The 26,662-nt window shown below is 50.0% G+C and overlaps 1 protein-coding gene across 2 annotated transcripts; it reads right to left on the bottom strand.

Annotated features, from left to right (window-relative positions):
• Positions 1-2,299: 2,299 nt before the first annotated feature.
• CNR2 (cannabinoid receptor 2) lies at positions 2,300-25,700 on the bottom strand. Of its 2 annotated transcripts, XM_036025526.1 has the most exons (3): positions 25,482-25,700; positions 17,671-17,753; positions 2,300-4,864 (listed from the first exon to the last, which is right to left on the bottom strand). In XM_036025526.1, exon 3 carries the CDS (start codon positions 4,817-4,819, stop codon positions 3,680-3,682), a length of 1,140 nt encoding a protein of 379 aa, XP_035881419.1. In that variant the 5' UTR covers positions 4,820-4,864; positions 17,671-17,753; positions 25,482-25,700; the 3' UTR covers positions 2,300-3,679. The 2 variants fall into 2 exon arrangements, with proteins under 2 accessions (XP_035881419.1, XP_028368408.1); XM_028512607.2 differs by lacking the exon at positions 25,482-25,700 and having other exon boundaries at positions 17,671-17,806.
• Positions 25,701-26,662: the final 962 nt, after the last annotated feature.

Raw genomic sequence — 26,662 nt, forward strand, 5'->3', positions numbered from 1 at the left:
TACAATGGGCCCTCTGAAGTCCATCAAAGAATAGCCCTCTCCTTTGTTTCTCTGGACTTGAGCATGGTTTACCGTTAGGCCACAGGTCCTGAATTGCAATTCTTTGTTGTTCCTGAATAAACCCATTTTGCTGGAGAAATATCTGGCTGTCTATTTGTTAAAGCTCAACAACCTCGCAACCAAAATGCAAATCTGCAGGAGCAGGTGAAAGGTGTGATAGAGCGGACAATATTGAAGTTGGGAGACCTGGGTTTCTAGCACCAGACACTACCTTGTGGGGTTTCTTTGGGCAAGTCTTGTCCACAGCCTTGGCCCGTTTCCTCATCTAAGCAATGCGGGTAGTTCTCAGTGACATCCAAGGTCATTGCTCCCTTGCTCTCCTCCTTCATAAACTCTAGTGCTTTACTTAGAGCTGAGATAAGACACTATGAAAGGAGAAAGGTAGAAAGTGTGGACAGGAGAGGGGTAGAAAGTGTGAAGGTGCATTTAATTCAATGATTCCTAAATTCTTTTTCTTTCTTTTTAAGAGGGGGAAAGAAACACTGGTGTGTGAGAGAAACATTGATCTGTTGCCTCTCGCATGCCACCCCCAACCAGCGACCTGGCCTGCAACCCAGGCATGTGCCCTGACTGGGAATTGAACCTATGACCTTTTGGTTCACAGGCTGGCACTCAATCCACTGAACCACACCAGCCAGGACTGTAAATTCTGTATTTATTAAAGAAATATTAACTGAGTATCAATTTATGCCATGCATTTGGGAATTTCCTTTGCTAAAATGAAAAAAATAAAAAAAGAACCCACCAATGAATAAAGAAACACATGAACCCAAATTTAAATAATCAAAAATTTACCTTTAAAAAAATTATGCCATTTCAACTAGGTTCAATAGTGTCCCCTAGAACTTTATGTTTACTCAGAACATGTGAATGTTGCCTTATTTGGAAGCAGAGTCTTCATAGATGTAATTTGCTTAATTAAGATGAGATCATACTGGATTAGGATGTGTCTTAATCCAATGACTGGTGTCCTTAAAAGAAGACCCAAGTGCCTGGGCTGTGTAGCTCAGTGTATTGAGCGTGAGCTGCAAACCAAAGGGTCACCAGTTCGATTCCCACTTGGAGCACGTGCCTGGGTTGCAGGCCAGATCCCGCATAGGGGACGTGTGAGAGGCAACCACACATTGATGTTTCTCTCCCTTTCTTTCTCCTTCCTTTCCCCTCTCTCTAAAAATAAGTAAATAAAATCTTAAAAAAAAAAAAAAGAAAACCCAAGAGACAAAGGGGGTGCAGAGGCCATGTGAAGATTAAGGCAGAGGTCAGAGTTATGTTGCCACAAACCAAGGAACACCAGGAGCTGCCAGAAGCTGGAAGAGACAAGAGAAGATCCTCCCCTTGAACCTCTGGAGGGAGCATGGTCCTGTCAACACCTTGATTTTGGACTTCTAGTCTCCAGAACAGTAAAAGGATAAACTTCTGTTGTTTTAAGGCACTCAGTTTATGGAAAATGGTTACAGGAAAGTAATACAGGGCATAGAAAGAAGTATATTGAGAAATAATGATGATTTAAGTTTGCAGCAATCTCTAACCTTTTAAAAAATATTTTATTTATTATTTTTAGAGAGTGGGGAAGGGAGGGAGAAAGAGAGGGAGAGAAACATCATTGTGTGGTTGCCTCCGGCACATCCCCTACTGGGGACCTGGTCCTCAACCCAGGCACGTGCCCTGACTGGGAATCAACCCAGTGACCCTTTGGTTCGCAGGCCGGCACTCAACCCAGTGAGCCAGACCAGCCAGGGTGCAATCTGTAAACGTGAGGTTACAGAAGTTGAACATTACTTCTAATCAAATCGAATTTGACTGAGCGAGGTCAAGAGGTTAGTGGTCACGAGGGTAGGCTTTGGAGTCAGACAGAAACCCCAGCTTTGGGTATATATTAGCAGTGTGACCTCAGGCAAGTGATTTTGCGTCTTAGCGGTTTTCTCGTCTATAAAATGAGGCTACCAAACCACCTTCGTCAGGTGGTGTATTGTGAAGACCAAGTGAAATACCTCACTTAAAAGTACATAGCCCATGCTCTGACCGGTGTGGATCAGTGGGTTGGGTGTCATTCCGCAAAGTGAAAAGTCACTGGTTTGATTCCCAGTCTGGCACATGCCTGGGGTGCAGGTTCAGTCCCTGGGTGCGTGTGGGAGACAACCAATCAATGATTCTCTCTCATATCGATGTTTCTCTCCTTCTCTTTCTTCCTCTCTTCCCCTCTCTTTAAGAATAAATAAATAAAATATCTCTTTAAAAAAAATAGCACTTAGCCCAGTGCCTGGCACATAGTAAAGACTTAAGAGCACCTAGTAGGTCTATCCTGCCTCAATTAATCCCTATCACTGGATCCCGATGATACCTTTCATTGTACTGCCCGAAATTACTTATTCATTTATTGGCGCTCTCCCCACCAGAATGGAGAACGTCAACCCCATTAGACAGGGGCAGAGTCTTATTTATGAACACCCAGGACCTGGCACACACCCTGGAGTGCATTTAGGAGATGGGGGAAACAGTGAATGAATGAATAGTGGACACATTGTCTTACAAAATATTGAATGAAGATATATTTAATCATTTCTTCCCTTTTATTCTGTCTTTGGTCCCAAATAATTGCGTTAGAATTCCCGCAATCTGGCCGCCACCAACAATTTCTCTTGCCTACTGTTTGAGGCCTCCCTGATATGTAAAATACAGTGTCCAGGGATCTTCAAAAGCACTGGGGCTGTAATCTTGCTGGAGATAATGGACCGTGGGCTGTCAGCCCTGTGCTTAGCACATAGTAAAGGCACTCCCCCCCTCTTCCTCCTTGCTCTGTTTCTTATTTGTCCTAGAGGCGTGGAGGAGACAAAAGGCCTGAAATGAGAGCGAGTTGAGGGATGTATGAAATCTTTGTGAATGTCTTCCTTTTCTTGGAGGTGGGTTAGACTGGGATGCTGCCTGCTTCCAGTGGTGCCACCCAATAGCACTTCACATGGTCAATAACATTCTCTGAAGATTCTGTCTCCAGCGATCCCAGCCTCCATATTCCCCAGACACCTAAGGGGTCACACAGCTGTGAGTGGGGATTATCAGTGGTCGAGAAGGGCCATCACCCTAATAACAAGACGCCTTTACCTGGAGGGCTATCGGTTACTTCTGAACGAGGTGGACCAACACCTGTAATTTTCATCACATCACAGTTTTTGGTCCTCAGTGGGGTAGGGTGACCTAAAAAGGTCCCTGGTGGACAAGGGTGACCCACAACCAAGAAGGGCCCGACAACTAAGCAGGAATAAGAGCTGGCTATCCATCCATTCATACCCTGAGATCCCAGGAGAATAAGCCATTCTTCTCAAATTTTCTCTGAGCCCCTCATTGCTGAGCTTCAAGGCTCCCTCTGGGTCCTTTGGTCTCCGGAGAATGCAGGCACTGGGCCATCTTGTTAAGAAAACTTTCCTGACCTGACGTGCACTGAGCCTGTCCCAGGCGTCTGTCCTCCTGCCCACCTCGCCACTCCTCACAGGATGTAGCTGTCCAGCAGACTGTGTGCAGATAGGCGTGACCAGGCTACCCTCCTGGGGTCGGTGCCAACACTCACCAGCAAAGAAGTTTAAGTGTTCAGGCCTCTGGGGCTGGTTCCAGTGAGATGAGAGGGTTAAGACTGCTCTCTCTCTTCCAGGGAGTGAAATGATTTCTGACCTGACTTGTTCAAAACTATGAAAGAGGCCTCATCAGCAACCAGAGAAGACAGAACCCTAGAATCTGACCACGGGGTGATTTTTATATCAGCCTCTGTCTCAGTGACTGAGGACCTTTGGGCCTCTTCAAGCCCGTGGCCTCTCAGATGCTTCTTCCAGCGGTCCAGGCAGTGGTGGGCAGAGGAACGGATCTCCTTACTCCGCAGGGCATAGATGATGGGGTTGACCAGGGAGTTGACAAGGCAAAGCAAGGAACAAAAGGCGAAGACCTTCTTGACCTCGTCACTTAGAGTGCTGGCCAGACTATAGGCCATGAGGGTTAGTGCTGGGAACCAGCATATGAAGAGAACGGCCAGCACCACCCCCAGCGTCTTGGCCAATCTCACATCCAGCCTCATTCCTGTCACCTGCCTGTCCTGGTGCTCAGCCAGGCTGGCTACGTGATGATGGGCCTTCCAGAGGACGTGCCCATAGGTATAGAAGATGCCAGAGAAGAGGAAGGCGATGAACAGGAGCCAGCCCAGCAGATAGTTATTGGGGATCAGAGGGAAAAGCTCAGAGCAGGGACTGGGACAGCAAGTCCACCCCATGAGGGGCAGGTAGGAGACCAGTGCTGAGAAGACCCACATGATGCCCAGGGTCACCAGTGCCCTCCCACGGGTGACTAGGGCTTTGTATGCAGGTGGGTCACGCAGACAGAAGTAGCGGTCAATGGCGGTCAGCAGCAGGCTGCCTACAGAGGCTGTAAAGGTCATGGTCACGCTCCCGATCTTCAGCAGAAAGACAGCCTTGGAATCCACGCCTTGAAAGACGTGGAAATTCACAAAGTTACAGGCAAAGACCACACTGGCCAGGAAGTCAGCCCCAGCCAAGCTGCTAATGAACAGGTATGAGGGCTTCCTGCGGAGCCGGCGGGAGGACAGGATCAGGTAGAGCACAGTCAAGTTCTCCAGGGCGCTCAGCAGGCCCAGGGGGGTGCACAGCACCGCGACGGCGATCTGTTGCTGTCTGCTCAGAATCATGTAATCCTTCATGGGGTTGAAGTCCGAGCCGTTCTTGGAGCTGTTGGCTGCCTTCGTCGCTGAGCAGCTCTCCATGGAGCGAGTCCTTCAGATTCTGCTGGGCTTGCCAAGGAGTCTTTACTGGGGTACAACGAGAAGAAGAAATGAGTTTTTTTCAGCCGGCACAATTAGGACCTCACACGATCACTGACCCTAGCCAACCTTTTATCTGTGGAGATGGATGTGTTAAAATAGCGATCTGTATTTTGTTCCTCTCCGTCTCGCCTTTTCTCCATTCTAACGGGGCACTAGGTCTGCACTGGTAGCCTTAGGAGAGGTGTGTGGGAACTCAAGAAGCAGAAGTGGCCTGCAAACTTTTCGGCCTTGTGTTTTCAAAAAGACTAATCCTCAGACTTCCCTCTGAAAGTAAGGTAAATTTCCAATGGTCAAAAATGAAGAGGAAATCAAAACCAAGAAAAAATGGACTCTAGAATGATACGGTGGAGGGGTTTTGTTGTTGCTTTTTTGCACTGGTGTTTTGTTTTTTTGTTTGCCACTTTTGGCAAGTAAGTGGCTAAAGTTTAAACGACTATTTAGAGATGGGAGACAAGACTTTGGCTTCACACCAGCAGGGTTGCCAGATAAAGTACAGGAGTCCGGATAAATTTGAATGTTAGGTAATGAGTCATTTTTTTAGTATAAGTATATTTTAAATATTGAGAGAAAAATAAATCACCCAAATATTATATGGGACATTATTAGATATCATTATTACAAAACGAACTCAAAATTTCTCTAGAGGAATATAATTTCTATCCAGGTCACACAAGATTTCCACAATATATATACAAAGACCCTATGTAAAGGCCTGTGGAATTTGAGCTTACAATGCAAAAATTACAAAACACATAAGGAAACATGAACAAGAATTAGCAGAAATATCAGACAGTAGAATTAGACTCCCAGGAACTTCGTATAATTCTTGGGTATAGGTTAGCAAAATGTTTAATATTAGACCTGGCCGGTGTGGCTCAGTGGATTGAATGCTGACCTGCAAACCAAAGGGTTGGCAGTTGGATTCCCAGTCAGAGCACATGCCTGCTTGCAGGCCAGGTGCCCAGTAGAGGGCGTGCAAGAGGCACCCACACATGGGTGTCTCCTCTTTCTCCCTCTCTAAAAACAAATAAATAAAATCTTTTAAAAAAATGTTTAATATTATTAAACAGTAAGGAATCAAAAACTTGAATACATAATGAATGACTGGGCAGACGTGAAGAAGAATCAAGTTTAACATTGGAAGTGAAAAACAAAGTCATTGAAAAAAGAAACCCTTAAGGGCAGGTTAAAGAGCACCAAACATTTGTTGAAAGGCATTGATCTGGAAGGCAGATCCGAAGGGATTTGTCAGGATGCAGCACAAGGAGGTGAAGAGATGGAAAACTTGAAATGAAGGATTGAATGAAAGTTTAAATAGATCCAACTGGAGTTTCAAAAGGGAATCACAGAACTGGCGGTGGGCACTGGGGAGGCAGTTTTCAAAGAGACGATTGTAGAGAACCTTCCAGAATTCTCCTGGATGTGACTCTTCAGATTCAGCAACCAGTGAACTCCAAGCAGAATTTTGAAAACAAAGTAATTCTACACTTACAGATCATTTACAGATAGCATAATAAAACTCCAGACTACCAAAGACAAAGAGAGAAAAAGTTAAAAGCAATCAGAAAGATGCCATACCTGCAAAGGAATCATAATTACATTTAGAAGCAGATTTCCCAATAGCAACAATAGTTGCCAGAAGATAAAGGGGAAAAAACCTAAACTATCACTCAGAATAAAGGAATAGAAATAGAATTGGGGACTAAATGGTAATGGAAAAAATATAATATAGATTATATATTAAAAAAAGAAATAGAATTGTCCACTAACAGGCCTTAGCTGAAGGACTATAGGATACGTCATCATGAGATGGAAATTCTTCACAGAGGGAAGAACAGGAAGGCAAGAAGAAATTGTGAACAAGTAAGTTGATAAATATATAAGGAAATTTAAAAATGTGTGTATAAGGCCATAATAATAATAACTGACTGATTTGGAGGGTATAAAAACAAAGTGGAGCCCTGGCTGGTGTGGCTCAGTGAGTTGAGAGCCAGCCTGCGGACGAAAAGATTGTGGGTTTGATTCCCAGTCAGGGCACATGCCTGGGTTGTGGGCCAGGTCTCCGGCAGGGGGCATGCGAGAGGCAACTGATGGATGTATCTCTCACACATCAATGTTTCCCTCCCTTTCTTTCTCCCTCCCTTCCCCTCTCTCTAAAAATAAATAAATAAAATCTTTAAAAAAACACAAAGTGGGAGTAAAATTGTGAATGACAGTAACACAAGCCGAGAGAGAGATGAACAGAGTTGAGGCTTTATTTAGGAAGTGAATCAAGGCATTGATCTAATTCAGGCTTTTCAAAATCAGGCATTGTCTCTTACCCGGTTGCCTGCAATATTAACTGGGCTCCCTGCCTCCGGCCAGACCCATCTTGAACCTAATTTCAACACAATAGCCAAAGTGATCCTTTAAAAATGGGTCAGATCCTACCACTGTCCCAACCCTGCACAGGTCCCATTCCATGCAGGGTAAAATCCAAAGTACTCACAGTGGTCTAGAAGGTTTCATGTGTTCTGGTCCCATCACCTCTCTGACCCCCGTGCTACCACGCTTCCCCTGGTCGGCCAGCGTGAGCCACGCTGGCCTTCTGACAGATCCAAACTCCTACCGCAGAGCCCTTGCACTGGCTGTTGCCTCCGCCTGGACTCTTTCCCTAGACAGGTGCTTGGCTTAGTCTCTTCCCTTCTTCAGTTTGGGGCTCAGGTTTTAGCTCTCTGATCTACCCTCCTACCACATTCTGAAATACTGCAGCTTACCACCCTCCTGCTCCTGTGGTCCCCTTCACTCTTTTTTTTTTCCATAGCATTTATCACTTTCTAATACATAATTTACCCTACATAACTTATTTGTTATGTTTATTGTTCACTGTCTGTTTGTTCCCCTGGAACTGAAGTTCTATAAGGTCAACGAGCTGACTCCTTCTCCAAGGATATAAGGGCTTAGAATAGTACCTGGTACACAACAGCAACTCGATAAATGTTTGTGAAGTCGAACTGAAGTGAAACTGAATTTTGAGTAATTTTAGCATTCCATTCTCAGAAGTTGACAGATTAAGCGGGCATTATACTAATTAACAGGATGTATAAAATTTGAACATTTGCCCTGGCTGGTGTGGCTCAGTGGGTTGGGCTGAGCGCTGGCCTGTGAACTGAAAGGTCACTAGTTCGATTCCCAGTCAGGGACCTGCCTGGATTGCGGGCCAGATCCCAAGCTGGGGACGCATGAGAGGCAATCAATCGATGTGTATCTCTTGCACATCGATGATTTTCTCCCCCTCTCCCTTCTTTACCTTCTCTAAAAAGTAAGTAAATAAAATATTTTTGAAAACCTCACAACTTTATTTAATAGTTTGAATCTTTTATTGACACGCAAAACAGAATTTATTGTAATTATTTTGGTGCCCACTGAAATTTTGTACCTTGTCTGGCTCGAGTGCTCAGGGAGGGGAAGTTGGGGCCGGAGAGACCTGTGGCTTCCTCAATGGTGGCTTCATGGTGTGTGTGGTGAGGGGACCTTCACAGCGTTTTCAAGTCTCCCCTCATTGGGACCTCCCTGGGATGAGGGGTGTGCTTACCCTCGTCCTAGGGAGGGGGGCGGTTTCGGAACAGGGAGCTCTAGGGGCCCCCTCTCTGTAAGATGGAGATAACCATGATAACCCGCTTTTACAGACAGTTCAGGAGGATTAAGCGAATTAATAGACAAAATATATTTAGATGAGAGCCTGACCCTGGGGACAGCTAGTCCTCACTTGGACCTGGCCCAGGATGACCTGGTTATTTCAGCCTGGACGCTGGGATTTGATTCCAGTTCTGTCTGTAGCCACCGCTGTCAAGGTGGCCGGTCTGCAATGAGATGTGCTTTAAGTGTAATATACACACCAGATCTCAAAGACAGTATGGATAAGTCAGTGTAAAATATCTCATCCATAATGTTTTATGTTGATTACAAGTCACAATGACGATATTTTGGATACACTGGGCTAAATATTTATCTTGCCTGTTTCTTTTTATTTATTTTTTAATGCGGTTACTGGAAAACCTGAAATGACAAGGTCTCGTGTTCCATCTTTATGGGACAGCGCCGCCACCGACAGCCGGTTGGGGCGGAACAAATCCCTCCGCAGCCGCAGCCGCTGCGGTCAGCCGCAGTCCGCTCGCCTGCTGGCGCCTCGCCAGCCCCCGGGGTAGTCTGCTTTCCTGCACCTTTGCCCCAAGGTTCCTTTCCCGGACTCGCCTTCCTTCCCCACCTTCCTTCTGGGCCCCTGTTTTGTCCAGGGAAGTCTTTCCTGATCCCGGTCACACCACAAGCTCCCAGCCCTATCTGCATATCTTGTAGCTGGTTCTGTATCAATTAGTCTCGTCTCCAACCGCACTGATGATTGCACTGACCAACATGTGTACGTAATTTAAATTCTACAGACTATTTTCTCACAGCCACAGTCGAACACCATCCACACAACTCTGTGACATAAGAACTGTGGTTACCGTCGTTTCATAACAGAGGCTGAGAGGTGTTAAACCGCTTGGCACAGGCCACGCAGCTTGCCAAGGTCCGGGACTGAGCCTTCGCTGTTTCTGGGTCTTCGGAGCCCTGTACAAAGCCCGCTGCACGGTGCGCGCGCAGTAACTGTGTAATGCACGGCAGCCATTTAGCTGGAAGGGGCTGTCTCAAATGGAGCAGACCCCGAGTGAGCACGTATGGGGCCGGGAGCACACTGCAGGCTCACATCTCAGCCGGGTGGCCTTGTTCGACATACACCGAATGCCTTGTTTTCCCCCATTTCTCACCTGTAAAACGGTTTTTTGTGAAAATGTAAGTAAATTAATATAATACATAGAAGCACTTATTATTTTTAACAGGAACATCTTTAAATGGGATAGTGCACCTTCTCCGTGAGCTTGTTAAGAATGACATACCTGGTGCATCAAAGTGCTGGCTAAATGGCAGCCCTTATTATAATCCAGCTTGTTTGCTTTTTTAATTTTAGAGAGAGCTTTTTTAAAACTAGAAAAAAATTTTATCCTTACCAAGGACATGTGTTCATTGCTGAGAGAGAGAGAGAGAGAGAGAGAGAGAAATATCAATCAGCTGCCCCTTGTCCGCACCCTGGCTGGGAATGCAACCAGCAACCTGGGTATGTGCCCTGTCTAGGAATTGAACCCACAACCTTTTGGTCTATGGGATGATGCTCCAACCAACTGAGCCACATTGACCACGGCAAGAGCAGAATGCTTTTTACACTTGATGGAACCCCAGTTTATAAATCAGGTAACATCTGAGTCCACGTCACCTCTGTGCTGTCTTGAAGGCAGCCCAGGTAGGTTTCTTTGTGGAGCTCTCAGGCTCCAAGAAACAGATGGACAACCTCTGATTTAATCCAACTCCATCACTGTACCACTGAGAAAACAGTCCAACCATGGGGATGAATTGGCGGCAGAGCTGGAACCAGATTCCACAGCCCCTAAGTCACGAGACAAAACTCTTGCGCAGGAAGCTCGGAGATGGCCCTACCCAGACAAGCTGACAGGGCGCATTTCCCTGAGACGAAAGTTCTCTGCTGAATGCTGGCAAGATCACACCTGCCCTGACACAGGAAACACAGCTACTGAGTTCTCAGCCCTGGTCACGAATGAGTGACAGGCTTGTAAGCCTTTCTCAGCTCCCACACTTTCACCTTGACACTTCTGGAAGCTTCCTCCCTGCACCCCTGCTGCCCTCCTCTGCCCCAACCCTCTTCTCATATTCCCCTTAGAAAACAGCCCCTCCCCGCATCAGAGAATGGCTTACTCATGCAAAATCCAGCCTAGAACAGGGATGCCTGGGGTGGGGGTGGCCACGTTTGTGCCTCCCCCAGCCCTGGCATGTCCACCAATCTGTACCTATTGTCCAAATGAGGTCAGGGCACAAAATCCGGGCATTTGGATGGAGGTCCTAAAAAGACAACATCGGAGAACAACAGAATGCATAGAGCCACAAGAAAACCAGCTCCCTGCCTGCCTTGCCTCTGGGCAGACAGACAGACATCCTTCTGGGGTCAGAGCATCTGGCTTCTAGACAGAGTCTTCCTCGGGGCAAAGCCCCCTCTGAATGCCCGGCACGGAGAGGGACTGGCTGTGTGCTGCCCTGCGCGGTTGCTCTCGTTCCGCCTCGGCCTTGTCACGTGACTTTGGGCAAGTCCCTTCAACTTTCTCAGTCCCCTTTCTCATTTGTGAAATGACAATGACAATACCTGTCCTGTTCTTCCACCAAGGCTTTGTAACCCAGTGCACAGGTAGGCTGCGACAGGACGGCAGTCCCTTCCAAAGTGCATGTAAGATTTTATTTCCATGCATTTGTTAGGTGGAAAGGGCTCAGACATTTTCATCAGTGTGCCACGGCACTGCAGGGCCAAATATTAAGAGCCACTGAGGCATGCAGACACATTCTGTGACCTGATACCCTACAAGCGTAAGATTCAGAGAGAATCAACCAACCAACCAAGCGCTCTCCCCACCTAAGAAAAATGCCACAGTCCTACCCGACGCTCTTCTCCCAGACAAGGGGTCCACACTGCCATGGGTGTTCAGGGATGTCGCCCGGAGACCTGACTCGGGCTGGGTGTCTGCGAAGGGAACTTGGAGGGCTGTGGGAACCGCTCAGGGAAAGGGGCACTGGGGTTTTTTCTGACCTGAAGTGAAACTGTGAAGTAAAACAACGCCACGCTCACAGGTGGCCCCACCATCACTACTATGTTTAAAGCCTGAAGGCACCGAGGACATGTTAGGTGAGAAGGAACATGCCCCTTCCCTGGAGGCTACTATACAGCTGCAACAGGAAGCTGAGGTTCAAGGCCAAGAGCCATTATTTTTACCTCTGACTGAGAATGTGGAGGCCGGCTTTTCAGTCCCTGTTCTGCTGCGGAGTGACTTCGGGCAGGTCCCTTCTCCTTTCTGGGTCTTTCTTTTCTCCTGTTTATTTCTTTTATTTTTTAAATACATTTTATTGATCATATTATTACAGCTGTCCTGTTTTTTTTTCTCTGCTTTATTTCCCTCTGCCCTGTACCCCACCTCCCCCACCTTAGTTCATGTCCATGGGTCATACATATAAGTTCTTTGGCTTCTCCATTTCCCATACTATTCTTAACCTCCCCCTGTCTACTTTGCACCTACCATTTGTGTTTCTTATTCCCTGTACCTTTTCCCGCATTCTCACCACTCCCCCTCCCCGCTGATAACCTCCATGTGATCTCTATTTCTGTGATTCTGTTCCTGTTCTAGTTGTTTACTTAGTTTATTTTTTTTTAATTTTAGGTTCAGTTGTTGATAGTTGTGAGTTTGTTGCCATTTTACTGTTTGTATTTTTGATCTTCTTTTTCTTAGATAAGCCCCTTTAACATTTCATATAATAAGGGCTTGATAATGATGAACTCCTTTAACTTGACCTTTTCTGGGAAGTACTTTATCTGCCCTTCCATTCGAAATGATAGCTTTGCTGGATAGAGTAATCTTGGATGTAGGTCCTTGCCCTTCATGACTTGGAATACTTCTTTCCAGCTCCTTCTTGCCTGCAAGATTTCTTTTGAGAAATCAGCGGATAGTCTAATGGGAACTCCTTTGTAGTTAACTGTCTCCTTTGCTCTTGCTGCTTTTAAGATTCTTTCTTTAGCCCTGGCTGGTGTACCTCAGTGGATTGAGCATGGGCTGCAAACTAAAGGGTCGCTGTTCGATTCCTAGTCAGGGCACATGCTTGGGTTGTGGGCCAGGTCCCCAGTGGGGGCCACATGAGAGGCAACCACACACTGATGTTTCTCTTCCTCTCTTTCTCCTTCCCTTCCCTTCTGTCTAAAAATAAATAAAATCTTTAGAAAAAAGATTCTCTCTTTATCTTTAATCCTGGGTAATATAATTATGATGTGCCTTGGTGTGTGCTTCCTTGGATCCCACTTCTTTGGGACTCTCTGAGCTTCCTGGACTTCCTGGAAGTCTGTTTCCTTTACCAGATTGGGGAAGTTCTCCTTCATTTTGTTTTTAAATAAGTTTTCAACTTCTTGCTGCTGTTCTTCCCCTTCTGACACCCCTATGATTCAGATGTTGGAACATTTAAAGATGTCCTGGAGGTTTTTAAGCCTCTCCTCATTTTTTTGAATTCTTATTTCTTCATTCTGTTCTGAATGTTTATTTCTTCCTTCTGCTCCAAACTGTTGATTTGAGTCCTGGTTTCCTGCCCTTCACTGTCAGTTCCCTGTACATTTTCCTTTATTTCACTTTGCATAGCCTTCACTTTTTCCCTCTATTTTGTGACCACACACCACCATTTCTGTGAGCATTCTGATTACCAGTGTTTTGAACTCTGCATCTGATAGGTTGGTTATCTCTTCATCACTTAGTTGTATTTTTTCTGGAGTTTGATCCGTTCTTTCACTTGGGCCATATTTCTTTGTCTTGGCTCGCCTGTTACCTAGTAAGGGCAGAGTCTTAAGTATTCCCCAGGGTGGGGAAACCCACATCACTGTGTTGTGGTGCTGTACGTGGGGGGGAGGGGTCCGAGAGGGAATAATGCTGCTTGTTCAGCTGTCTGCCGGCTTTTAGTCACTTCCTCTGCTACCCGAAAGCAAATTGGGCTCTTCTGGTGCTGATTCCCAGGTGAGTTGGTTTGTGTACGTTGTAGGACCCTCTGGGTCTCTCTAACAACTCCCCCGTGAGGCTGGGAGTTTCTCCTGCTGCTTCAACACCCACATATTTTTACAGGCAGAGGTTTTGAGGCTTTATTTCCCCATGCCGGAAACCTGGATTGCACGGTCTGTCTAGCTCCCCTGTTGTTCCTCCCAGTTTATCTGCAACTAAATGTGGGACCACTCACTCCGCCAGCTGCTGTCTTGCCCGGTCCACCAACTGCTGCTTTGCTGTGAGTCCTCTTCATCCCGGTTGCCCATCTCTGCCTCTCCTATTGGTTTGGATAAATGTTTCTTCTGTAACTCCTTGGTTGTCATACTTCCATACAGTTCGATTTTCTGGCAGTTCTGGTTATTTTTTGTTTTTAAATTTGTTGTTGTCCTTCTTTTGGTTGTACAAGAAGACATGTGTGTCTACCTATACCTCCATCTTGGCTAGAAGTCTCTCTTTTTAAAGCAGTTTAAAGCAGGTGGGTTGACTGAGTGATTTCTTAGGTCTCCTCCAGGGATCTCACTGTGTTGGATTCCAATGGCACAGGCTTTGCAACCAGACCTCTCTGGATTCAAATCAGGTCTGTACTTTATGGGAAGTATGAGGTTGGGCAAGTTACTTCACCTGTTTCATTCATCTGCGAACCTGGAGAAATGCTACCCATATCACAGTGTCATGCAGATTAAGTGCTTCACGTTTGCTGAATTCGTGGCGCTGTGCCTGGCTTGTAGTACATGTCTAACGAAAGGCAGGAAATCCTCAACAGTCAGTTTATAGGATTCTTACAGGATTCTGTGCTTGAGTCGTATCTGACCTTTGCCTGAGAGCTCAGACAGATGGAAAGATCTCCACTCATCCTCGGTGGACATTTAACCTCCATGAAGGCTGAACCATCACATTAAAAAAAAACCTGTTTGCCCTGGCTGGTGTGACTCAGTGGATTAAGTGCCAGCCTGGGAACCAAAGGGTTGCTGGTTCGATTCCCAGTCAGGGCACATGTCTGAGTTGCAGACCAGGTCCCCAGTTTGGGGCATGTGAGAGGCAACCATACATTGATGTTTCTCTCCCTCTCTTTTCCCCTCCCTTCCCCTCTCTCTAAAAATAAATAAATAAATAAAAATCTAAAAAAATTAAAAAGTAAAAAAAAAAGTTTGACCTGCATGAACAGTCCATCAGTAATAGACCAAGGTGACCCCCCTGACCTGCTTCCTAGAAGGCTGGGCTCTTGGCACTATGTCCAGCCATGAGAGGTGTGTCACAGGGACTTCATGCTACATTTCTTTTCCTAGTCACCTTCTGTGCTTGGTAGCACTTGGTTGCAGTTGCAAGGAAGTTTGCTGGAGTTTGGAGTTGTAGGCTATGTTTCTTTGCCCAAATCTTAGCTATTTTTTTTTCAGGGCCTATGTGAAAAGCCACCTCCTCCAGGAAGCATTCTCTGGTTTGTTCTTACCTCTCCAGGTGGATGAAACTCACTGAGTCCTAGTGCACAGATCACTGTCTTCCTTCTATTATTCATGCCCATTTCTCATTTTGCTTCCTGGACTGTGAGGTTCTAATTTTGAGACTAGAATCTGGGTCAGGGAGTGGACACCTCTTTGTAGTCTACTGTCCTTCATACCAAAAATAGCCCACATGAGATCGTTGGTGGAGATCTTTTCATGAGGGGGGCCTGAGCTAAGCAAAGCAGACCTTATGGAAATGCAACTCAGCCCAGGAAAGTGAGGCCATTGGACGGCCCCCGAGCCACCACCCCTCATTCCCAAGTCCAAGGCAGACATTGCTCACCGGTCCGAGACCTCCTTCACACTAAGCTTGACCGTGAGCTTCTCACCAGACTGCTCCTGACCCAAGCAACCAGACTTGCAGAAAAAGATGGGGACCACAGCGGCACAGCTAAGGCATGGCCTAGGAGGCTGGCACACACATCCAGGCTCTTTGACCTTGTGAACAGACCACCAGGACAGTCCTACCTGAAATGGATTTGGCAGGTAGGACAGCATGTGGGGAAAGCAACTCAAAGTCTTTCTGGCGATAAAAATCGCAGGAGAAGTTGGTTGATGTCAGGTGAACTACGGGGAGAGATGCAAAGGGCTGCCAAAGGGGGTTTTTCCAAACTGGTTTCTTTAATGCACTCCTGGGATCTCCAGCCCTTGAGCATGGGGCCTGGCACCAATCAGGAAATTCAATATTTTAAGATTGACTTACTGAGCCCCGGCTGGTGTGGCTCAGTGGATTGAGCGCTGGCCTGTGAACTGAAAGGTCTCCGGTTGGTTGGTCAGGGCACATGCCTGGGTTGTGGGCCAGGTCCCCAGCTGGGGACATGTGAGAGACAGCCGGTCTGTGAATATCTCACGCATGGATGTTTCTCCCCCTCTCTTTCTTCCTCCTTTCCCCTCTCTCTAAAAATAAATAAATTGTTTTATTGTCTTATTGAATGAATGAACAAACATCTCTCAGGAAAGAAGGAAGCTTCTTCAGGCACATTTCTGTTTCCTTTTTCCTCAGCTGCCAGGAAGCTCAGAGCTAAATGCAATGTAGGGTCACTGAAGGTTGATTCACTTATTGCTCCTTTTAGTGGCTCCTGAAATAAAATGCTTTGCTTTTATTTCAACTTCCTAATTCATACTATAGGCTACCTCCACTCCTTTTAGGAAAGAGTGAATAATTTACAGAATTAGGGCAAAAGATTATCACTTTAGTTCCTCTATAATTCCTCTCTCAAATGTCTGTTGGTTGTCACTGAAACCCCATCCCCATGGGTCTGCCCTGTGGGGCTGAAGGATCCCATCCCAAGCCAGCTTCTCACGGCCATTCACCACTTACAGGTCTGGAGGGTGACCGCCTGATGTCTGGATTCACATTTTCCCTGGACCTTCCATCCTCAGCTGCTGTATCACCTCCAGCCTCCCCCCTAGGAGGAACGGGGCCAGCTGGTGTCTGAGGCCTCCTTCCACTGTAGGAAGGTTAAGTACCAAGGGTTAGGAATGAAACGCTGTTGGGTTCAAATCCCAGCTCTGCCACTGGTGGGCTGTGTGACCTAGGGGCGAGTTGCTTAAACTCTCTGAGCCTCAGTTGCTTCATCTGTGACTAGGGAAGCTAATCCTGGAATTCTTGATGTGCCCGTTAAATCATTATTTAAAACAACCTAAGCAGTGGCTTGGCTGCCTGATCCAACTGCAGAATGTGTGTGCGGGGTGTGGAAAGAAAAGGGCCCCAAGTCGGGAAGCTGGTACACAGGGTATGAGCCCCCGCTCTGGCACCAGTTAGTTCTATGGAGAAGTCACTTGCTGTCCTCCAGCCCCTTATTGCCACATGAAAAGAAGATTGGCCGATAATGACGATGCGTGCTAGGCATCGTTATCTCATTTAAGCCTGCAAACCACCCCGTGAGGCTAGTATTATTATCTTCCGTCTTTCACAGGTGAGGAAACTGGAGCCCGGAGATGTGAAGAGACTGGCCGTGGGCACTGGGAACCTGTGCTCCTGTCCATGGCTCTGAAGACCGGGCCCCATCCATCCTCTCCTCCTACACTGGCGTTCCCACCTCGGGCAAACACTCGGCACACTATCCGACCGACCTGAAATCTGCCCACAGCGCAGTTTTGTTGAATGCATTCAGATACCTTCTTCCTCTTTTCCATGACCGCATGCTCCCTGCAACTTCCCTGTTAAAGAGTGTGCTAACAATGCCCACATTTTTTCACACTTGATTGTTTGCACAGGAGGTTCCTGGCTATTCACTGAGGCGGGTCAGCATCCCCTGAGCAAACAGGTTCCGAGAGGGCGGGTCACTTGCCCCAAATTCCACAGCCAGGGACAGGATGCAGGACTCGAGCCCTCCTGCTGGGATAGGGCCAGGTTGGTCTAGGGCCAGGAGCTGTTTGGTGACCCTGAGCAGGGTGCGGGGCCCCGACAGTGGACACAACCTTTTGTCTTTAGTCCCGGGGTGGGGTGGGGGGGGAATCACATCTCTTTTCTCTCTCCTTTTGGCTTTCCCCCTCTTCTGATCCGTTGCACTCACCACCGCCGCCATGGCCACCATTGGCTGGACTAGAGTTTAGTCCTGCCCCCAGCCTGATGGAGTCCTGACCTCCTCACCCCCAAGGATTTACCATTCTGGCCGGTGGGCTTAGGAGCCAGGCAGACCTGAATTCCAGTCCTGGCTCGGCAAAGTGTTAGCTTTGTGCCCTCGGATAAAGTACTTCGCTTCTTTTCCTCAGTTTCCTCATCTGTAAAATGGGAACAACGAGTTGTAACTATCTGATCAGTGGAGCGAGGCACAAGGATGAATGGAATCGCATCGTGCTTAATACAGTACCTGGCACACAGTAAGCCCTCCGCTGATGGCAGATTGTATGTGTAGGCCATATAGAATACGTACTCCAATTATGTCTTTCTCCTCATCTTCCCAGCTCCCTTGCTAGTTGGTGACAAATGGGAATGACATCATCATCTCTGTTGTGCTTTGGGCTGGAGGAGGGGGCGGCCAAGGAGGGAGGCCGAGGAGGGAGGCGAGAGGCAGGAGGGAGGGCAGAGCTGGCAGAACAGAGGGAGGAGATCCTGTTGCCATTTGGGATTTTAGAGCTGAGTGAACGGGAAGCCGTGTGCGTGTGGGGGGCCCGATGGCTTGTCCACCAGCCTGGGGCGAGGAGGTCAGCACCTGTCTGTCTGTCTGCCATCATGGCAAGAGCCCTGGACCGAGGAGATGGGCATCTGGATTCCAGTCCCAGTTTTGGGTGGAACTGGAGGTGGGGTAACCTCAGACAAATCAGCATCTGCAGGGGGCTTTTGGTGAGATCTCAGGGGGGTCCTTTCAACCTGGAAGTTGCACAATGAGCCACCCACACGAGGCGGGGGCGGGGGTGCTGCCAGGCCGCCCGGGAGCTGGCGTGAGAAAAGCAGCTCAGGAAGCCCTGAGCGGCGGCTCAGACTTGGCGCTCTCAGCGTTTCTGCACAACCCGCAACGCAAAGTTCCTCAGGCCCTGACGGGCGTCGGCGGGTGGGGGTTACACCCACCAGTCATCACTGTGTTAGAAGATAAACCTCTCAACTTAAACATGTCTTTAATAAATCTAACACATGTTAATAGAAACAATGCACTTTCAATAAAAATAACTTTGGGGGGGTGCAAATCTCTTGATTGTCTGGCAGCTGGGTTTGCACCCACCTCTGTACCCAACCTGTTGTGACACGTCGTTGTGGTTAAAGTACGTGAAGAAAATGAACGTGGCACTGTGCCCTCGAGCTTCCTTTGTGGCAGGCACCCTGAGGGGCTTTGTACCTGCATTGTCTCCTTTGTCCTCCACGCTGCCCTTTGCAGGCGGATGTCTTGGTTTCACCGTCTCACAGATGAGGAGGGTGAGGCTCAGACGGATGGACTGGCCCGGTGTCCCACGGCTTGCAGGTGGCAGGGTCAGAGCTCCAGCCCAGGCTGCTGGGACACCTGGTGCCAGACACTGCCCATGGAAGATGGGGGAGGGGCACAGGGGTCTTTAACACTCTGGGCAACCATCTGTGCCCTGGTCTCTGCTCGCCATCCTTTCCTCCCTGGCCCAGTTTTCCAGCCAGGGCCTCCAGCGCCACTTGTGGCCGCTAGGACTCTCGAATGCCCGCTCTTAGGGAGAGCCTTGCTGTCCACTGCTGCGTCCCTAGGGCCCGGAACTCTGGCTGCACAGGGCAGCTGCCACGTCAGCATGTGTGGAATGAATTGGTTGAAGGGGTTCTCCCTGACGCTTGTGAAAATCCTCAAGGACAGTTACGCTCTTCAGGACTTTCAGAGTGGACACAACTGATCTTATTTATGGGCGGAGAGGAGGCTTGCTGGAAACACAGCAGCAAGAAGGGCATGGCCGGCTTGACACTTATTTATTTCAAAAGGGGCCTCAAAGGGTGCAAGGGCTTAGGAACAGATTTTTAGAGCCTAACTTGCCCCTCGGTAAATGTGGGGGTTGGGGGGGAAGAGGGGCTGGGGGGAGGGTACCTGAATACCAATGGCTTGTGTGTAAACTCAGTTTATCCCCACAATAAGCCGGGGGGCCGTGCTATCACTGTGGCCTCTGTTTTGCAGACGGGGAGACGGGAGCTCACAGAGATGAGTGGCTTGCCCAAGGTCAGACAAAGGGGCAGAGCCCATTGGACCCCAGGCCCAGGCCATTATCGTCACACGTCCTGCTCCCGGCTGCTCAGGTGGCCCCTGCGACCTTCTCCTGGGAACTTCTGTCCCGTCTGGGGCACCTCTTGAAACAGTTACTGTAAGTAACACAAATTCCCTTGTTTCCTGCTTCACCAGATCCCAGCATTCAGGGGCTTAAGGGTGCTCAGTCCCCTGAGATTCAGGGAACATCGCTCTGACTCTCTGCCCTTTATTTTTATCGCTGTAATAGCAACAAAAAGGCCTGCTCCTTTCTTAGAAAAAATAAAACCCAGCACAGAAAATTTTGGACACTCAGTCATATTAAAATATAAACAACCGATAACAGTGTCTGGATCTCCCTTACCCGGGGGCAGCTTGCTACGCTGACAGCTCGGCCACTGGCCACTGGAAATGTGTGGTGTGAGTGTGTGTGTGTGTGTGTGTGTGTGTGGTTGGGTTTGGGGAACACTGTTAAAATTACACCTGGAAGTGGTAGGCGCCTCTCCTGCCCACGCAGTGTTCTCCGTAGGACAGGCAAGGCTTCATAACCCCGGGGACACCGAGGCCTTTTGAACAGTGACAAGGACTTTTCACAGTGACTCCTCTACACAGCAGAGCGTAGGAAACGGTTCATCTCTGGGTGGACATTCTGAATCACCTGCGGTTTTCCTCCTCCAGGTTGTTCCACCTTCTCCGGGCTTGGCCACACCCCTGCTCTAAACTTGATTCTGGTTGTTTCTAGCGTTGCAGCAGAGGGGTGGGGGTCGGAATGCAGCGGGGCCCCCGAGCAGAGGTGGGGTGACGGGTGAGGATGATGTGAAGAGCCCTGGAGGCTCGGCTCTGGAAACACACTGGTGACTGTGACAATGACAGCAGGTCGGTTTGAATGAGTGCTCACCGCATGCTGCGTCCAGCGCCACCGTGCACTCTGCACGCTGAGTCATATATCCTTCCCGACAAGCCAACAAGGGGCTGCTACCGCTCCCACTTTGTAATGGAGCAAACTGGCGGGAGCCAGTGGCTGACTCACAGGGCTCCAGGCCACTAAGACCCGTGAGTGGTGACAAAGCGCTGTAGGGTCACAGGGACCACTGGACAGAGGCTGACGGTAAATTACACCTGGCATGAGCACTCAGGCCACGGAGGCATGAGGAGAGGCGGAGAAGGGACCGACATTGGGGGAGCTGATCCTCACGGCCGCTCCACCTACCCGACTAGAGTAGAATGAATTTGCGTGCATTTGTGGATTTGTTTGGCTTTGGGCCGTAGGGCTGTGAGGAAGAAGGCATATCACCCCTTCTGGCCTGGGTTTGGTGTTGGACCTGCAGTGGCCATGCCGATCCCGCCCATCGTGCAGGGTGACTGGATTTCTATCGCTTGCTTCGGCGAAGAGAGGTGGCTAACAGGGAAGGACAAGGAGGAAACGCTCGCACAGGTTTGAGAGGCAGCCCGAGGTCCCAGTTGTGAGTTCTGACTCTGCTCCTTATTAAATCTGTGGCCTCTTGGGCAGATGACTCCCCTCCCTGAGCCTCAGTGTCCTCATCTGTAAAATGGGAACGGCGACAGTGTCTCCACCAGGGCTGTTGTGGGGAGTACACGGCGTGGGTGGCAGAGTTTCTTTTGCTTCCTGTCTTCAATCATTGGTTTGCTAAGGGTATAAATTACATGTCCCCCAAATAAGACCACATGTCCCCCAAAGCCACTCCAGGGGCCAAATGTTAAGCAGCCAGGTCAGGAGCCAGGAGACCGTTACTGGCTTAGTCACTTCTCACTGCTGCTTGTGTGGGTTTATTGGTCTGTTCTTCCTCCCTCCCAGGAGGGGGCCTTGTCTTGTCCTCTCCACGCCCTCGGAGCCTTCCATCCCAACTCTGTACACGGGGGGCAGGGGGGTGTTCAATAGATGGAGCGGAATGGATTACTGCCCTTGAGTGTGCCTGCAGTAGCTCCCACAATGCACAAGTTTTTCATATATATATTTCCCCTTAACATAAATATATACTTTTTATTTCACCCACCCCCTCTGCCCGCTCCCTTTAGGCAACCCTCAGCTCGTGCTCTGTGTCTGTGGGCCTGTTTCTCCTCTGTTTTATTTTCCACATTCCACATGTGAGTGAAATGATATGGCATTTACCTTTTTCTGTCTGACTGGTTTCCCTTAGAATAATACCCTAACGGCTGCTTTTGGTTCTTCTGTTTACCCTAAGAAACTCTCACGCTGGGAAAAATAGCTTTTAAATAGTAAAATAATTATTCATCAATTAAAAAATGGAGCCCTAGGTGGTGTGGCTCAGTGGATTGAGTGCTGATTTGCAAACCGAAAGGTCACCGGTTCACGTGTCAAGGCACACGCCTGGGTTACAGGCCAGGTTCTCAGTTGGGGGCGTGTGAGAAGCAACTGATCAATGTTTCTCTCCCTCTCTTTCTCCTTCCCTTACCCTGTCTCTGAAAATAAACAAAATCTTAAAAAAAAAAAAAAAGGGAACAGGCACCATGATCCTCTCATGATGTGAACCTTCTGGAATACCTCTTTACCTGTTGGGAAACCTGGTGAAGTAGTGGAAGGACACACCTGAACTTGACTCTAGTCTCTGCCATTGACCTGCCGTGTCTGAACCTTGGCAGCCTCACCTGTTAAGTGAGTATTAGTAAGAATGGCCCCGTGCACACACCTGTCCCTGCTTCCAGCTCCGTCAGGTCCCCCGGGACCCAGACAGGTCCATGAGATGCACAGAAGCAGACACACTTGATTCTGGCAGAGGCAACGCCACGAACGCAGCTGTGGTTCTCAAAGAGGAACTTCGGGGTGGCTCCAATCCCCAGAGAGAGGCGGGTGGGGGGCTTTGGTGGGCAGGCTACCTCTAATTGCTTTGTGAGCAGAAAATTGGGGGCCTCCCCTGTAGGGGTGGGAGCCAGCTGGGGAGGAGGGAAACAGCAAAACCCACAGGACACCCAACCCAACCTACTTCTGCCCCGAGGTCTTGCCAACATCCTCCCTATCGGGGTGGGATTCCAGCAGCCTTCCCTTCCACGCCTGGGGGCTCCCCCCCATCTGGCCCATCTACCCCAAGGATCTGCCCTTGTCTGACGTTTTTTTTTTTCCTTGGCCTTCGGGCTCTCCTTTCCTGTGGCCCGGGGTTGGGGGCAGGACACACTTCATGTTCTGCGGATGTCCCCCCTTCCCAGGAGATGGAGCGAAGGGGGAGCGGTTTTACCCTTTCCTGAGCTCTGCTGGAAGAGAGCTGGCCATTTTTCAAGCCTGCATCTCACCTTAGCGCTTTCTTGCCACAGAGCACCGCTGTGGATTCAGGCTCACCGGGGTCTGCGTGCTGGCTTTGCGGTGCACCGCGAGCCGTGTGAACTTTCACACGGATGCACGCCCGTGTGAGCTTCAGTTTCTCACTTCTCAAGCGGGGGCAGTGACAGCATCTCCCTCGAGGGCTGTAGCGAGGATTGAACGAGGGGGATTCTCGGTGCTAGCAGAGAGCCCTGGCGTGTAGTGCATGCTCCATACATGTTAATTTAAGAAAATAAAGAAGCACCCCTTTGGGGCAGGTTGGTAATGCTGTTTACAGCTTCATTTTTTAAGAGCTGGAGAAACTGAGTTTTGAAAAGGAGCTGTAACTCCTCCAAAGTTGCCTGCCTACTTGGTGCGGGGGCTTAGGTCTTCGGTGGGGTTCGGGGGAGAGAGCACAGGTTTTGGCACCCGCAGAGCTGGGCTCCACACTAGCGTTGTGATTCCTCGGTCATGTGACCCGAAGCAAATCACCACCGCCTGCGGGCCTCGGTTTTCCTCGCTGGGAGCTGGGGCTGCGCCTCCCTTCAAAGAGCGCCCTACGTATCTCCTGGCTCAGGGACTTTTTGCGGGGGTGGGAGTAGAAAGCAGAAGCCATTCGAAGACAGCCTTTCTTCCTGTCCTTTGTAAAAACCTGAGCTCAGCGAGAAGGTTAGGCTGGTGTCCCAGGTGGGTGGAGAGAGAGGAGCCCGCGTGTATGAGCCAACGCCGGGGAGAGGAGAGATGGCCCAGAGAGGTAAGGGGCCAGAGGTCACGGTGCCATGAGAGTTGGGGACCTGGGCTTTGTCGCCTGGAAGGGCCTTGAGGAGATGGCGGTCCTCTGGGGAGGTTGCCAGGGTGGCACCCCTTGGAGGTTGGACCGAAGACACAGTGAATTTGAATCTTGACAAAGAATCTGGACTCCAGGAAGGCCAAGGAAGTGGATCGGGTTGGACTCCAAGGGACCGAGCCCCTTTGGATAAGGGGCATCCATCCTAGGAGGAGCTGGGGCGCCACGAAGACCAGGGGCCTTGCTCACACTGTGCTCTGTGTGCGGCCCTCAGAGGCAGCATTCCGTGCTGGGAAGTGCAGGTGGGGGCGGGGGAAGCTCAGCGCACCCTGAGGTTTAATCACCCACCAGCCCAGTAGGATGAGGGCTCAGAGTTCTGTCGAATGTGCCACAATAAGAATGAATCAAAGAGCATTTCTACGCACATCTGAGAGCGGGCAGTGAGATGGAGAGGTGGAACCAGATGAGGAGGGGAGAGGCTGGCACTGAAGGGCTCTGCTCTGCTGAGCTGCCAGTTTGCCCCCCTCAACCACCTCCATATCCGTAGCCAGCCAAAGGGCAGAGGATGTACTTCATTGGCAGAAATCGATGCTGGGCCCCAGGGCAGGTGAGGGGACCCCTCCGGGGGAGCCGCAAAGTGGTTTCAGAGCTGGGGCCAGAGTCGCTGGGGCGCCACCTCCCAGGGTCTCCCCGGTCCCTCCCCCGACTCAGCCCTGGGGCTCCAGGTGTCCACATGCCACGCATTCGAGGGAAAAGCAGCTGTGGCCTCATCTCATCTCTCACCCACAGCAAGGCCAGGTGGGGTGAAGACCCAAATCTCCACCACAGCCATCCTGAGCCCAGCGCAGGTCCCCATCCCGGCGCCCACGTCATTGAGTCAACCCACAAGCCTCACTGTGATATTTTGGGGCAGAATTTCTCGGAAGCGTGAGCTGAGGGGGAGAGCAGTGGAGCGGCTTACCCGAGGCCCTGGGGTTGGAGAGACAACGCCAGGGCCCGCCCTCACGGGACACCGGCCCCAGGGCGCACTCATAAACGCCACTGTCCCACTGAGCGGAACCTCCAAGAAGGAACCCCTGGTCTCCTGGGTCTCGGGCGCACGAGGCTACCCTACACGTCTGAGCTGCCCCAGTCGGGAGTGCAAGTCTTTCTGTGCCTCAGTTTCTCCACCTGTAAAATGAGGGCACTCGGACTCACCAGATGATCTCTAAGTCTTCTCCCAGCCCCCTTCTTTTGGGGTTCTTTCCTGGCCCCCATCTGCTATTCAAGCCTCTGCCTTGAAAGGCAGAAGTGTCTGGTGGTTAAAGGGCAAACCACGGAGCCAGAGTGCCTACGTGTAAGCCCAGCACTGTCATCTAGTGCCCGCGTGACTTCAGGTGAGCTGCCTAGCACCCTTCTGTACAGTGAGGAGTAATAATAGTACTTGTATGCCGTGGTTGTGCGGATTCAGTCAACGATCGATGAAATGCCCCGGAGCAGTGCCTGGCACACAGTAAGGCTGTCTGTGGGTTGGTGATTACCACCTTCTGTCCCCTGACCTTGGTGGAGAGGACTCTTGTGTCCACCGGCGAGGACCACATCAGCCCTAACCCTTCCTGTGACGGGTCCTTAGAAGCCCCAGGAGTCATCATGTGACATCAGTCCCTCGCCCCAGGCAGGCCCACCCAGCTTCTCGCATCCCAGGAGGGAAGGGGTACGGTAACTACACAGGTTTTCTGGAACAATAAAGAAGCCCCAAATAAAAGAACAAAAGAACTACTCACCGATTCTGCGGCTGAGCCTGCTGGGAGCCGAGGAGACCTGGTGACCTGGTGTCTGAGATGTGGTCCTGGGTCCCAATCAGAGCTGCTGGCTGCTGCCCCTCAACCCGCTTTCTCTTGCTTTTGTTCTCTCTCACATCACAGATGAGTGAGCCTGGGGGAGGTCTGGTCTTCCGTCCCTGTCACCACTTCCCCTCTGGGTCCCCATGGCCACAAGGTTCTTGCCAGGGCAGTGGAGCTGTTTCTCAGGAGGAACTCTGAGGGTGGGGCCGGGCTGTGCGCCCTGGAGTCCAGGGACTTGGGCTCCAGTCCAGCCCAGCTGTAATGCCCTCGAGCAGTTCACTGGAGCTCCCTAAACCTTTCTTTCTGCGTGTGTGAAATGGGGACTCCGTGCCAGCCGTGGGCAGATCACCTCACCGCCTCTTCCCCGCCAGACCAGAGCTTCAGAATCCAGACGGCTGCGGGTGCCGGGCAGATGGCGTGAACGGCTGAAGGATGCTGGTGTAGGGCCAGCAGGAGTGGTGGGCACTTTGGGGCCTGGGGGAGCGCGTGACCCAACCAAAGTGATGCAGAGATCTGATCAGATCACTGGAGAGAAGTAGGGAGGGGCCACGGGAGGAGTTTGCTAAGGCGACCAGACACGGTCTAGGACGGGATTGGCTGAGACGCTGCAGGCCGCTGCAGGCCTCCGGAGCACTTGGAAGTAAAAAGAGGACGAGCTCTCTCGGCTGTCTTCCTGGGATACTGGGTGGGCATGCTGCGGCCGCCTGCATTTCCCAACGGACGATGGATGGCATTCCGGATGGGGAAGAACTCCAGGCGCAGCCTAGGAGCGGGCTGGCCTGGCGGAGGGCGGCAGGGTTATTCTTCCTTGAGTGTTCTAGAGCACAGGTGGCAAACACCAGGCCCTTGGGCCGAATCCGGCCCTCCGCCTTGTTTTATCCAGCCAGCACCTTGTTTCTACCCGGCGGTAGCGCTGAGCCCCTTGCCCCTAGAGCTGCTTTGACTCTTGATTCTGTCTTGGTAGTGTGGCCTAATGTAGTAGGTGTCCTGTAGGGTTCGGTGGCACAGCTTCCCCTATCACCCAAGCTGGGTACTGCAGATGTGCCCTTTACATGGGCTGAGTACACCCTCCTCTTGGAGTTGAGCCTTGGTTGCTGTTGGCAGGTCAACGGGAAGGATTT

This window comes from Phyllostomus discolor, chromosome 5 (assembly GCF_004126475.2).
Source record: "Phyllostomus discolor isolate MPI-MPIP mPhyDis1 chromosome 5, mPhyDis1.pri.v3, whole genome shotgun sequence".
NCBI classification, from domain to species: Eukaryota; Metazoa; Chordata; class Mammalia; order Chiroptera; family Phyllostomidae; genus Phyllostomus; species Phyllostomus discolor.